The following is a 15,358-nucleotide window of genomic DNA, read 5'->3' on the forward strand; positions in this document are numbered from 1 at the left end:
CTACCAGTTCCAGAGTGTAGCTTCCTGGAACTACTTTTTTTTTAGCAGGTTTACCTGCTCCAGGCTTCACATCTGTAGTGCGCAACCCTCTTTTAGAAGTCTCTTTTAATACTCTTTTGCCCAGTTACTTCTAAAGGTATTCTGTAGGGTAAGTAACTTTTCTTTTGGAGGTAGAATGCAGAGGCGACTGACAGCATTGTGTCTATTTTTAAAGCTGTGAGCTGAGTGCTAAGTTATCAAATGCCAACGTAATAAAAAAAAAAATACAGTTAGAAGTGTCCTCAGGCTTCTTCAGAGTAATAGTAGTAGTATAAATTTCCAAATAGGTCAGGTTTTCATTTGTAATGAGTAAGAGTCCTTTTAGAAAAGTGGTTGATGTATTAAGGTTGGATTTCCTGCGTAGATGTCTCTGAAACAGTACTCTTCAACCGTTCAGCTCTCCCTGTTCTACTTCCAGGGAGGCCTTCACTTCAGAAATCCAAGACTCATATTCACCCAGCCTGGTGTCAAGTGGGCTGTTGCTGCCAGAATTATCTTGTGATTATTTGAGAGATGTATCAGTTTCTTCTGAAGTACAATCAACTGTAGAAGCCTTTGTAGCAGGTGTGTAACAAGGCAAGTGCCCAGTGCTGCAGCCATTACTCTTGGAGCTACCTTTTTGATGAACATGAGGACTCAGCTGCCTCATGAAAGGCTCCAGGGAGAGCAGTGTGCAGTTCTTTGGAGATTTTTCTTTGGCAGCTCTTCATAAAAAATGTATTATCAAAAAACACCAATGTGAAGGTGTATAGGAATGTTAAACAGTTCTTTCTTCCCAGCTATCCAAGAGGAAATTACTTATTATAAAAGTAGTATTGTGATTACACCACTTGTATTAGTGTAAAATAAGATGAGCTTTCTTTCACCATATATTGTATAAATAAGGTTTTTAGTGGTGAAAATAGCTTAAAGACTCTTGTAAGAAGAAAACACTTCCTAGTATCTATTGATAAAAGTAAATTTGCTCTTAAGTTATAAAGCATTTTGGAGAGAATGTAAGATTTACATGGGGTAGATTTTCTCAGATTTAATGTAAATAATTCAGTATCCAGCAGCACCAGACTATAGTATGTAATGGTCTATATTGTATTGGAGCCAGTAAACCAGTCCTGTTTCTGACTTACAAGCCATAAAATGTGGTACAGTGTCTGTTGGGGATTTTACTCAGGATTAGAGCTCTGGGAAGTTTGGCAGAAATTCCCTATGGTGTTTAAAATTGAGGTGGATTGACTTGGCAGATCTGGCATACAGCATAACCTCTGCTTACCCCCCAGGACACGCACACTTATTTCATTTTGGCCGCCTAGAACATGCTCGTGTCTCAGATCCTGGGTTAATGTGTCATCACCAAGAAACTTTACATGTCACTTGAAAACATTTTAGCAAAATATTTTCTTTCTTTAGTGCTTGAATTAAGATGGAGATGTTCTTTTCTGAGACAGTAGAGGTATGTTTAAGAACTGCTTTTTAGGAATCCTTCAGGAGGTTGGGGGTAGGAAAGACTCAAGATAAGCCCGCCTTTATCCAACTCTGCTTAAGCCTCTTCCGTTGTGGAAATAGGCGGCTTCCAAAGGGACACTTTGAACAGAACGCATTGGTGGCTCAAAATGTATTGCAAACTTCCCTCCTGAAGGTTTTTGTGTTTTGCAGATTCTTCTGAGGAATTAGTTTTCCCTGGGCAAAGCTTTAGTGCTTAACAGTAACTGGTGTTTAACAGTAACTGACAACTGAGGTTTACATTTACATGTGGGTCGCTTGTGAATCAAGGTTTTGGGCTCCTTTTAAGAATGTGAAAGATGAGTCATGTTTTCCAACACGCTTCAAGGGAGTGTATTGCTGTCACCACCATTGCTAAGTTTAAGAGTTGTGAATCCTTTGTCCCATCTGTTTCTGAGCACCTACTCTGGGTTAGGAATTAGGAGAATATCAAAACCTTCAGGGAGCATTTAAGAAGATGGTGGAGACAGAACTCACTTAGCCACATTTACCATCTGTTATGTATAGGCTTTATTAGTATTGGTTTTAATAAACAATTTTATTGCAATGCTTGGTGTAACTAAGTAAATTAAATAATATTAATGTCCTATATTTCTTTTAGTGTTTTAAGTGTGTTTAGTCCGTTGGTCCTTTTGTCAAGTATTGCCAATATAATAAATGAGTTTTATTTTCCTATCAATGTCCTTTTGTGAGTCAACTAGAGGATGGTAAGCTACTTCTATGGTTACTTCTGAATTGAGAGTTCCATTTCAGTGATGGTATTAGTCACTCTATAAACATCATATCTTTACTTTAGAGCAGGGAATATTTTCTAATATTTTTATTCACGTTGGTAGTACCATTATTTGGCAACTGTTTCAGTTTTGTGCCCTCAGTTGATGTTTAAAATTATTTCACTTCTACAAAAATCAGATTAGACAGAAAGCAGATCCGTTTTGAGGTGGAATTGGGGAATGATTGCAAAAGGGACATGAGGGAACTTATCTTTATAGTAGTGGTGATTACTGGGGTATACACATTTGTCAAAATTGGGTACACATTGCATGCAAACTGTTGATAAGGTGGATGAAAAAGGAAAAAATAATTTTGTGTTTTACTTGAGAGAATTAGACAAAAAAGAAGGAACAGCCAGCAAGGTTAAAATGTAGAAAACATTTATATGAAGAAAGGTTAAAAGGCTAGGAATGAGTAGGCAGGATAAGATGTTTTTATACCATATTTGAATAAGTTTATTGATTAACAACTGTGAGAATTTAATCTGAGAAATGGTTAATTTATTATGGGAATATGCTAAAGCTCTAATAAAGAAACTGTTGCCCTAGCCAGTTTGGCTCAGTAGATAGAGTGTCGGCCTGTGGACTGAAGGGTCCCAGGTTCGATTCTGGCCAAGGGCACATGCCCGGGTTGTGGGCTCAATACCCAGTGGGGGTTGTGCAGGAGGCAGCGGATCAATGATTCTCTCTCATCATTGATGTTTCTATCTCTCTCTACCTCTTCCTTCCTCTCTGAAATCAAGAAAGAAAGAAAGAGAAAAGAAACTGTTGTGTTGGTTTTCCAGGAAAAGGAATCCTGTGTGCTAAAGAGACATACTTTAAACATGACTTGATCAGCATCTCTAGAGTTAGCCTAATTAGTTATTCTGTGCCCCAGTGTCTTCAAAGGTAAAATGAGGTTAATAACATCATGGCTTTAAGGGTTAAGAAAATTGATACTAGATAGATGATGTACTTAGAACAGTGCCTGGCATACTGCCATAAAAGAAAAATGTTTGCTGTTACATTTAAGCTAGTTTAGCAGGCAGTGAGAGTTGGATGTATAGATTATGTAGATGAAAAATATTTAGGAGCAGGGGAGGGACATTCTTATCTCTATGAACATACTACTCTAGGAAAAGCCCTGAAGAATATGGGCATTCAGCAGAAAAGACTGCATGGAATGGGCTAAGTACTGAGGATCCTGGCATTAGAGGAAAATTACCTTTTCCCTAAGCACTACTGCTATAAGAAACTAAGATTCATCTTGTCCTGACTCTAAAAGCTAGACTTCTTTAAAAAATTAAAAAGCCTGTGGTGGTCTATAATTGATAACTCAAGATTCCCAAGTAAATATTACATATAAATAGTAGAATAGCCCTAAGTCAGTTTGGCTCAGTAGATAGAGCATCTGCCTATGAATTGAAGGATCACTTGATTCTGGTCAAGGGCATGCACCTGGTTGTGGATCATGCTGGAGGCAACCATTCCATGTGTCTCTCACACTGGTATTTCTCTCTGTGTCTTTCCCCCTCCCTTCTACTCTGTGAAAATCAATGGAAAAATATCCTCCAGTGAGGATTAACAAAAATAAATAAAAATTGTAGAATATACTGAGGAGTCTCATGAGCAGAAACATTAGGCTAAAGACCTTGGTTAAATTATTTTTCATTGTTACTAGAATAAATGAAAGCCTTTGTGCCAGAAAGATTTGTGGTATAATTTAACAAGAAGTTTCTACCGTACTCTTCTTGCACTTAAACCTTTCTTCCCATTGAGCTTTTTGAATGAGTAGCCTTTATATTTTCTGTTTCTCTTACTGCATAGTTGACTATCTCCCTAAAATGGTGTTCTAGCTAGAGTTACATTGCTGAAAATAAACATGTATCCTCAATCCTACAATGTCTTACTTTCTGGGCACAGATTTATACCAGTCCTTGTATAACAAACTTCAGAGAATGTTCAGGCCACCATTTGACTTTACTGCCTAAGTATGAGGTCTCATGTGAATATGCCCTATTAACTCCCTTGGTAAAATAAAAATATTCTCACCTTTACAGTTTCTACTATTTCAGAAAGATTTGATGACCTAAACCAGCAGTCCGCCAACCTTCTGGACCTCACGGACCACCAGTGGTCCACGGACCACCAGTTGGTGACCGCTAACCTAAACTGAATGTAATTGACTTCTTGGTGGTTTGTGTTCTAAATTTTAAAACAAAGCATTGTTTGTATTTCATGAAATTTGACTATTATTATGGCTTATTGGTGAGTTTGTTTTGGTTGCAACCAGAAAGCTGACACTTTGGGATCCATTGGAGTATGCTTCTAGGATGAGGGCCATCACCATGGTGAAGACCTAGGATAGAACAGGGTTGGCGGGAGGAAAATGGGTTAAAGACTCAAGAAAGGCTGTGCACATTTTAAAAGTAGGTTGCCAAGAGCTGGTCTATGCCCATTGTTAATGCGACAACCAGAAATCTGTACAAGACAATGAGTAGTATCCTGCCTGAAGGACTTCATTTTAAAAACACACACACAAACCCGAGGAGAACCAAGATGGTGGCATAAGGCATAGACCTGTGCGTGCTGCCTCCCACAACAACATTGAAACTACCAACTTTAAGACAACAGCTATCATCCAGAACCATGGGAAAGCTGGCCCAGTGGAAGTTCTACAACTGGAAGGAAAGAAAGAAGCGCATTGAGACTGAGTAGGAGGTGCAGAGGTGCGTGCCAGGTGGGCTGCAACTGGATGCGGGGTTTTTTTCAATTGGAGGGGGATACAAGCTCTCAATCCACTGAGCTTGTTTGGGGCGGGATTCTGAGGTCCCGGACCCCTAAGGGGAGAGGCTGGACTGACTTGCAATGGGTCGGAGAGCGAGGGTGGCTTTCTCGTAGAGCTGCTCGCAGGGATCATTGTTGCTGTGGGGGTGCGGCACTGGGGGACGCGGAGACACGGAGTCACGTAGAGGCAAGGAGTCACGGAAATGCTGACGACAACCATTGCTGTTTTGCTCCGCCCTGGTGATTCTCTGAGACCCCGCCCTTCTCAATTTACATCCCCACCCAAGCTGTGCCAGTGGCACAAAAGGAACCACCTGTGCTTGTGCAGCCTAACCCAACAAACTGCAGATTTCAACTCCTTGCATCCATAAGGGACACACTCAAGAAGCAGACTCAGGTTCGGAGGAAGCTGGAACAGGATCCGGCTGGGCCGGCAACATGGAACCGCTGTACCAGCAAACGCACAAGCAGGTCCACCAGATCCAGTCTCACGTGGGACTCCGGGAGACCGCAGACAAGCAGTCTGTGCGCTAGTAGAAAACGAAATCCAAGCAAGCATACCAGATATTCAGCCAGCTGGAATGCCTGGAGATTTTGTCCAGCAAGGAGCCTCCCAACAAAAGACAGAATGCCAAACTTCATGTTGACCAGTTAAAGTATGATGCCTAGCACCTGCAGACTGCTCTCAGAAACTTCCAGCATCGGCGATACGCAAGGAAGCAGCAGGAGAGACAGCGAGAGAAGCTTCTGTCTCGTACCTTCACCTCCAATGTGGAATGCATGAGGCTGCGACAGCCCCTGCAAGGCTGCAACGGCCCCTGGGAAGCCGGCCGAACCGTGTTGACAGCCCAGGAACCAGCTTGCAGCCCCACGCACAACTATCACCCAAGGGGCGAGAGCAGCTATGGTGTTGCTTTCTCTTCAGTTTTGGTAGCGAAATCCTCATTTTAAACATAAGAGAATACATTATTTTAAAAAGCCATTATGTGGCTCCGCACCCTTTCTGAGTAGAGCGTGAACAAGTCGTGAGAGACCTTTCCAAGCACAGGGACACGTTGCGGATGGAAATAGCTACATTTTTCATGTGTGTGACCTTTGACCCAGTGACAAAAAGCGTACACCTATGGATGAGGACAGTGGGGGGGGGGGGTAAGGACAGAGGGTGGGGTGGGAACTGGGTGGAGGGGAGCTATGGGGGGGAAAAGGGGAACAACTGTAATAATCTGAACAATAAAGATTTATTAAAAACAAAAACAAAAAAACACAAATCCTTGCCTAAAGTAACCTAAGGACTAGTGAATTCAGCTTAAAAGATAAATGTTTATGTCAGTATATGCTGCCCCAAGGAGAATGGAGGTCTGGGGTGGAAAGAGCTCTTTGGAGAGGGATGGGATTTAGTGTGATGCCTTTTTTTTTTTTTTAAGGTATATATTTTTATTGATTTCAGAGAGGAAGAAAGAGGGGGAGAGAGAGATAGAAACATCAATGATGAGAGAGAATCATTCATCGACTGCCTCCCACATGCCCCCACATTGGGGATCGAGCCCACAACCCATGCATGTGCGCTGACTGGGAATCGAACCATGACCTCCTGGTTCATATATGGGTTGATGCTCAACTATTGAGCCACACCAGCTGGGCGATAAATATATTTTAAATCTTCAGCTGAGGATATCTTAATGATTTTAGAAAGTGGGGAGGAGGGTAGAAACATTGATGTGAGAGAGAACCCTTCCATGTGTGCCCTGACTGGGATCCAACCTGCAATCTAAGTATGTGCCATGACCAGAAATCAATTTATATTGAATGCTTACACTCTACTGCCCCTAGTGTCAACTTCTATAGAATCATATTCACCACTACTTAAGATGGTTTATTTTGCACTCATTGTTAGACATTTTGTATACTTTTGGTGTACAGGACAATGCTCCAAACAACTGAGCCACCCAGCCAGGGCTCCGATGCCTTTTTAAAAATCAGTTCCCAGTGAATGGTTTAGGATGGACAGTGAACCTAGCTTATACCTGGTTTTGAATTACTGGCAATTGGCAACTTAATTTTAGCTCTAACTACAACCTTTTGAGGAAGTAAAGATCATTAACTAAAATTTAGAGAAAATGACCTAGGATTGCAAAGCTATTAAATGACAGGGCCAGGACCAGGTCTTCTGACTTCTAGTCAGTCAGCTCGCCTCATAAGAGACATATATTGCTAACCTGACCTATACAGTCTGTAACAAATTTCCTCTTAGGTCACCCTCCACTTCCACTGACATATTACTTAACTTTCATCTACTCTTAACATTTTATTTAGAAAACATTTATTTGAGTTACCTGGTAGCATGCTATGTTATCTGGCTGGCAATATATTGAAACTCAGTATTTTAATCTCTTGGCTGTAGATACTTAATTCACTAATTCACAAGCTTTTTTTACTTAAAATTAATAAATTGTGTTATGGAAGAACTATAAAACAAGATGATGATTAATACAGACTGGGTCTGCAACTTTATGTAAATAAGGTGACCATATTGACTTGTAATAAATTGTGCATATGTGTGGATTATCTTCTCTAAAGTCACATCATATTGAGCTTTTTATAAAAATATATAAAATACTTTAAAATGGCACTAAAGTGTTTCTGAAAGAGTTGAGTGATCATACAGAGTCCTCATTAAATTTGGCATTTAGCACACTTTTGTTGACAACTCATACACTAAGGTAACTACTGAAATAATACAAATTTTTAAATAACTTATGTTTTGCAGTTTGTTGCATATTCTAAGGACCCAGACATAAGGATTGGTGGCCCGTCTCTTGTTTTTCCTGGTTTATGACTTTCGGCTTTGTGGAATACGGCTGAGATGAAAGGATTTATTGACGATGCAAACTACTTCGTTAGCCTGTTGGATGAAGGAACAAACCTTGGAGATGTTATTGATAACTATGTTAATGAACATACCCTGGTAAGTGCGCTGTTCTTATATTTCTCAAATTTCTGAATTCTAAAATACCAATGCTTTATTTCCAAGATGTTCATCTAATAAGTACCTGTTCAGATGCTAACTTTTCCAGGTTGTCTTTTTTCTAGGTTGCCTTAACACTCCCCGTTCCCCTTGAGTAGGGATGAGGTTTTCTTTCCAGCCCACATTTTTTAAAAAACATGCTCCCTGATAGCCCTTTCCCTGCTGTGCCCTTGACTGAGAATTGAATCCTCCATCCTGCGGTGCTGAGGGCCCAAGCCATAACCACTGAACCGCACTGACCAGGGCTAGGTCTTCATTTATATTCCAGATAATCTTGTGTATGTGGACAGAGAATTGATAATTTACATTGAATGCTTACACTCTACTGCCCCTAGTGTCAGCTTCTACAAAATCATATTCCTGACTACTTAAGATCATTTATTTTTATTTTGTACTTAATGGTAGAATTATTTTTGTTTATCACCTAACTGATAGAATTTGCTTTTTTATTGGAGCTAATTTCCCATATTCCCCAAATTTGTTGAATTGTTTTCATGTTACTAGTGTTTAGTAATAGGATGAAAAAAACTTGTTCTTCTAGGGGTAGGTAAATAGAGAAAAATAAAACCAAAAAACTAATCTCCTCTTAACTTTTATTATACATGTGCTCACCTTCCTACACCCCAGCAAAGTTCCTTTATTTCTGTCTTATTCTGCCATCAAAATTCATGGGCGGGGAGCCACACTTTGTCATACTATTCAATCTGTAGAGCGAAGTCACTCTTCAGTTAATCTCTCATGATTTTTGACATTCTCTTTTCATCCATTCTTGTTTACAGTCTCAAATATCCCACATTTAGTAAATAGCTGTGCTCTCTTAATGATTTTATTTCATTGTATGGCTGAAGGTTGGTTTACAACTGAATATCTTGTTTCTCTTGCTGGTACTTAAAATTGATTTTTTTCCCATGTTAAAGTAAAAATAAAATATCTGTCTTTAGAACATTAGAAATGGCATTTCTTGTAAGGATGGGATAATTTCAGTACAACTGTCCCATATCTGCCACTCATAGCCCATAATTTCCAATCATGTCTATTTCCTGGTATGTTTCAGTAGTATATATGTTTTTCAAATCTATGTTTAAAAAATAGCAGTAGTAATGGTTTCATGGCTTTCAAAGCAATATTTGGATGTTGTATATTCTAGATAAGATTATTTTATCTGCCAACCAACATTTTCTGACTGACAGGTACAATCATCTCTCTACTCCAGGAGTAGGCACAGCTTTAAAATCATTACAGATCTTCCCCGAATCCCTAATAAAATCACTTTTCTTTTGAAGGAAGGATATTTTTACTCTGGTTTATCTGATATTTAGTATACTTCTGGAATTTTAAATTTAATTTTGCTTTTTAAACAGTAGTATGGAAGGAAATAGGTAATCTCCATCCCCTCTACTCCTAAAAAGTAAAATTGAGGCAATTCTGAAATAGAAAGTCATTATAACATTTTTAAATCAAAGTACAGAATATTTTATATGCCACAATATAGCAAAACAAAAAGTCAGATTTTAAAAAAAGAATATGTTTAGATTCTCCTTTGTTCAGTCTAGCTTAATTCTTCACAAGCCTTAAATGTAGTGTATAAATAATACATGTTTTGGCTTGTTTGTGGAGGAAAAAGGGAGTTCTTTCCTACTCAGTGGTACTCTGTTTTCAGTAGTTGTGACTGTTTCTCTTTTTTTCATGAACGTAATAGACAGGGAAGAATGCATTTTTTGTGGGAGATCTTGGAAAGATTGTGAAGAAACACAGTCAGTGGCAGAACGTAGTGGCTCAGATCAAGCCATTCTACACGGTAAAGTGCAACTCTACTCCAGCTGTACTTGAGATTTTGGCAGCTCTTGGAACTGGATTTGCTTGTTCCAGTAAAGTAAGTATTTTTTTCATTATTTTGCCATTAAACTACAACACTTAAAAAATTAATTTTCTAACTTTTGGTTACCCACAACAGTTGGAGAAAAACTTCAAGGAAATTTGACTTTTGGATAGGTTTTTTAAAAACTCTTACTTAAATTTGAAGCCGAATAGTGGAATTGATCAACTTTTTAAGTGTGCTATCAATGAAAGGAAAGTTTCAATGAGATGAGACTTTTAAAAGTTTTCTTTATCTTTGACACTTTTCCTCCCTCATTCATATTCTCTCTCTCTCTCTCTCTCTCTCTCTCTCTCTGACATATTTTTATTGATTTCAGAAAGGTAGAGAGAGATAGAAACGTCACTGATGAGAGATAATCATTGATTGGCTGCCTCCTGCACATCCCCTACTGGGATCTAGCCCGCAACTCGGGCATATGCCCTTGACCGGAATTGAACCCAGGTTCCTTTAGTCCACAGGCCGACGCTCTGTATCCACTGAGCCAAACCAGCTAGGGTTATTCCTCATTCTTAGGCTAGACCAAGTAACTTCTGATGACAAATAATATTCTAAATTAAGAAATTTCTTTGGTGGTAATTATACCTTTTAAAAGGTTTTAACACAGGGTAGTATAGTAAGCATTACCAGAATATATACTATGGCATTATGTAATACTAATTTAACCTCATGTCACTTGAATTTAACAAAAACTAAATAAAAATATAAGGTAGTAATTGAGGGAAAAGTAATGGGAAATTTGCCTTTTAGATGACACTATTTAACCTCTATTTTTACAGACCGAAATGGCTTTAGTGCAAGAATTGGGTGTGTCTCCAGAAAACATCATTTACATAAGTCCTTGCAAGCAAGTGTCTCAGATAAAGTATGCAGCAAAAGTTGGAGTGAACATCATGACATGTGACAGTGAAGTCGAATTGAAGAAAATTGCACGTAATCATCCAAATGCCAAGTAAGTGTAAAACTTAGTACCTGGGTAGATTATCTTCATTGCTTAGGGTTTGGGTTTGTCTTATCCTGGGAAAAGGAGGCAGTTATGTAGAGCAGTGGGGTGTATTATAATTACTTTAACTTATTTGAAATTTCTATATAGAAAATATAGAATCTATGAACTCATAGCTTCAACTTCCAGTTTTGTATATTAAATATATATACATATAATTTTTTTTTTACCTTCTTAGTGTAGGGAAAAACTAAATATGCTTTATCCTTTATACTATTTTGTGCTTCTATCTCCCATCCAATTTTTTGAGTTGCCATTCCATTGCTAGTGTTTTATTGGCTATTTCTGACCCTTCAGGTGGAGTTAGGATAAGATAAGGACAGTTTAGGGCGTGAATTTATAATCTTCAACTTAAGGAAGATGTGGTTGGTGGGATAAAAATTAGGGCCACAGCTATATTTTTATAACCATTTTAACCCTAACATATGTCATGTTAGGAACAAGATGCATTTTGGTCAGCTTTTTTCCCTGTTTAGCTAAGGATATATTCTGCTCTTGGCTGTAGCTCTTGAATGGTTGTCCTTAGTGATTTGAGGGATTTCTTTAAAGTCGACACTTCTATTTGAACAGGAAGTGTGATATATATATATTATTTATTTATACACACACACACACACATTTTTTTTTTTTTACTTTGCATTCCAAGATTTTTTTTTTTAAATATATTTTATTGGTTTTTTTACAGAGAGGAAGGGAGAGGGACAGAGAGTTAGAAACATCGATGAGAGAGAGACATCGATCAGCTGCCTCCTGCACACCCCCTACTGGGGATATGCCTGCAACCAAGGTACATGCTCTTGACCGGAATCAAACCTGGGACCCTTCAGTCCGCAGGCCCACGCTCTATCCACTGAGCCAAACCGGTCAGGGCGAAGATTCTTTTATAAATTAAAAAATTTACTTTTTAAAAGCAAAACGTTTTGCCCTAGCTGGTTTGGCTCAGTGGATAGAGTGTCAGCCTGTGGACTGAAGGATCCCAGGTTCGATTCCGGCCAAGGGCACATGCCGTGGTTGTAGGCTCGATCCCCAGTGGGGAGCTTGCAGGAGGCAGCCAATCAATGATTCTCATCATTGATGTTTTTCTCTCTCCCTCCCTCTCCATTCCTCTCTGAAATCAATAAAGAAATATATATTTTTTAAAACAAAAAGTTTTAAGGCAAAAATAATCTCAAGAGGGATTCAATATATACTAAAAGTATATTGTATTAGCACAAAATTACTTGCTTTGCTTTCAGAGAGGAAGGGAGAGGGAGAGAGAGATAGAAATATCAGTGATGCAAGAGAATATCTTGTCGGCTGCCTTCTGCACCCGCACAACCCAGGCATGTGCCCTGACAATAAATCGAACCATGGCCTCCTGGTTCAGAGGTCAATGCTCAACCAGAGCCATGTGAGCTGGGCATGTTTGTTTACTTTGAATGAGTTATATGTTCCTGGAAATGTGTATCATCCATATTTTTTTTGTATATTTATAATTTTCTTAAGTGATGTTAATGTTATCCTGAGAAAGGTATCCTGATAGGATTGATACCCTAAAAACCTTTGGGCTTTTAAAGGAAATTTTCTAGAGAACTGTCTCTAAAAGTTTCTGTTCCATGATCTTCTAAAGATAAGCCTTAATTTGGATGGAATGTTTACTGTGTTAAATTGTAAACTGAATGGTACATTTTTGCTAGAATTTATTCTACCCATAGAATAATTTAGTTTTTATCAGACTTGCCCACTCATCATCAGTCATTCACCAAAACTTCCTTGGAAAAACAGTATTTGTGTATTTGCAGTTTTTAGTGGTTTTGTAATCATTTGAAGATCTCATCATTTTGTCTAGATTGTCATGGTTTGAAAGGAAATACCGAGTAAATTTAAGTCAGTAGTCTAAAAAGCTTTTATACAAATGAAATAACTGAAAGCTTCCCAAATTTTTTGTTAGATATAAGAGGTTAATAGGAGGAATGTTCAGAATAAGTGGGTGGAAAGTTAGTGGCTAGAATAATTTAGAAATTTGAAACATTTGAAGCCCTAATATTTTTACTGAAAAAAAATGATGGCATTGCTATTCAATTTAGTCTTTCCAGGTGGATTTATGGACTGATGGACTTCATTTGAAAGTAATGTCTTTCATTACAGAGCCTTACCTACCCTTGCTGCTACAACAGAATCTTAACTTCCTATTTCCAAATTCCATCCTTTTAAGCTTCATGCTTTAGGCCCTAATTGCTAGTTTTTTCTCTATACAGGATTGTTTTTCATTAGGTTCACTTGATTCATCCATCGCTGGATTTGGGAACACTGGCAACATAATGAAAATTTCTACAATCTTCAGGCTTCACATGTGCTGATGATGATGTAAACCAACTCTGCCCCAATCATCTTCCCCTTCTCTTAGGGTCTTACTACATATTGCAACAGAAGATAATACTGGAGATGAAGAGGGTAACATGAAGTTTGGCGCTACCCTGAAGAACTGTAGGCATATCTTGGAATGTGCTAAGGAACTTGATGTCCAAATTATTGGGGTTAAGTGAGTATTTGTTTTAAAATCATTTTATGGTGATAATCTTTGTCTTAAGATTATTGCTTTAAGACTTCATTTGTATGAACTCATAGATTCAACTTCCAGTTTTGTATTATACACACACACACACACACACACACACACACACATACATACATAATTTTTTTTACCTTCTTAGTGTAGGAAAAAACTGGATATGCTTTATCCTTTATACTATTTTGTGCTTCTATCTCCCATCCAGTTTTCTGAGTTGCCATTCCATTGCTAGTCCCATTATAGTACAGGATCTTGCTTTTTAAATTGTTCATAAAGATGAATAAAGAATCGTTGGTGTTAATCACTACTTTAGGTGACAATGTTGACATATTTAAGAGTTTTCACATTTCAACTCAGTTTTATTTTTTAAGTTAGCATAGAGGGGAAATAACTTTTTGAGGGTAAACTATGAATTTTAACAGATTTATGTAATCACTGCCACAATCAGAGTACAAAATCATACTTCAATTAAATTTAAGTATTCTCTTCTAAATCTGTCACTTACGTAATATTGACAAGTTCATATGTCAGTAATATTCAGCTGAATTAACATTCATTTGTATTTCACAATAGACATGTTTTTATGTTTTGTCAGATAAAATTACACATTCATATTAATGGTTTTTGTGGCCCAGTTTTATTGGTGGAACTTGTTACTCTACCATATCTGCAGAAATCTTCCCTTCCCCAATCTGATAGCCATGAATCATGACTGATAACTCATTGTTAAGTATTGTAACTTGATAATTAGAGGTTAGGGCTTTTAATACTTTAACTATTCAGTAAAGTTAAGGTAAATACTTAATTGTGTCAATATGGTGAATGAGAATTGAAAGGAATTACAGGAAGGACCTCTAAAATTTGCTGCAGCTTTAAATTTATTACTTTATTTCTTTCAGATTTCATGTTTCAAGTGCTTGCAAAGAATCTCAAGTATACGTACATGCTCTATCTGATGCTCGATGTGTGTTTGACATGGCTGTAAGTTTTTTCCTTAAATTTTGATATTTTTATCAGGTTGTTAGAAAAACACTTTTATCTCTGAAGTACTCTCATTATACTTATGACACACACCGTACTTATTTTTTTACATTATAAGCAGAGTTCCATACAGTTCATTTTTAAAGTGGGTGAAAGAATTAGTGATTTACTTGTCTGCAAGACAGTACAGACAACATCAGGAAGCTAACATATATAACATTTAATTTGCTGCTGTATTAAATGTCAGAACAGATATTTATCAACCTGGGAGGGGGTTTTCAAAATGTCCCTATTTTTCATCTCTAGGGAGAATTTGGCTTCACAATGAACATCTTAGACATTGGAGGAGGCTTCACAGGAACTGAATTTCAATTGGAAGAGGTAAACTCAGTGGGTGGACATACTGGAATAATCTCTTATTCCTTGCTACTTAGGTGGTAGATTAGTAAGTAGCCTAGGGTTTTTACAGCGGCAGGAACTAAAAGCCTGTAATATCTTTTTTTTTTTAATATATTTTATTGATTTTCCACAGAGAGGAAGGGAGAGGGATAGAGAGTTAGAAACTTCGATGAGAGAGAGAAACATCGATCAGCCGCCTCCTACACACCCCCCACTGGGGATGTGCCTGCAACCAAGGCACATGCCCTTGACCGGAATCGAACCTGGGACCCCTCAGTCCGCAGGCTGACACTCTATCCACTGAGCCAAACCAGTTATGGCAAGCCTGTAATATATGTTTAAAATTTGATTCTAAGAAAATGAGCAGGCAATGAGAAGACCTAGCTAACTTTGATAAGTTTAATAAAATAAATTTTTTTTTTACCTCTGTATCATAATAACTTTATCA

At 37.9% G+C, this 15,358-nt stretch overlaps 1 protein-coding gene across 3 annotated transcripts in view; it reads left to right on the forward strand.

Moving 5' to 3' along the window:
• The window catches only part of AZIN1 (antizyme inhibitor 1), a 36,116-nt gene that overhangs the window by 13,570 nt on the left and 7,188 nt on the right, over positions 1-15,358 (forward strand). For 2 of the 3 annotated variants that reach the window (XM_059672007.1, XM_059672005.1), the window contains exons 3-8: positions 7,843-8,040; positions 9,800-9,973; positions 10,756-10,928; positions 13,366-13,500; positions 14,430-14,511; positions 14,818-14,892. In XM_059672007.1, coding sequence (XP_059527990.1) covers positions 7,939-8,040; positions 9,800-9,973; positions 10,756-10,928; positions 13,366-13,500; positions 14,430-14,511; positions 14,818-14,892 — 741 coding nt within the window. In that variant the 5' untranslated portion in view covers positions 7,843-7,938. Of the gene's footprint in view, positions 1-457; positions 604-7,842; positions 8,041-9,799; positions 9,974-10,755; positions 10,929-13,365; positions 13,501-14,429; positions 14,512-14,817; positions 14,893-15,358 lie in introns of all 3 variants that reach the window. The other variant, XM_059672006.1, reaches the window with a different exon arrangement.

This window comes from Myotis daubentonii, chromosome 17 (genome assembly GCF_963259705.1).
Source record: "Myotis daubentonii chromosome 17, mMyoDau2.1, whole genome shotgun sequence".
In the NCBI taxonomy this organism is placed as follows: domain Eukaryota; kingdom Metazoa; phylum Chordata; class Mammalia; order Chiroptera; family Vespertilionidae; genus Myotis; species Myotis daubentonii.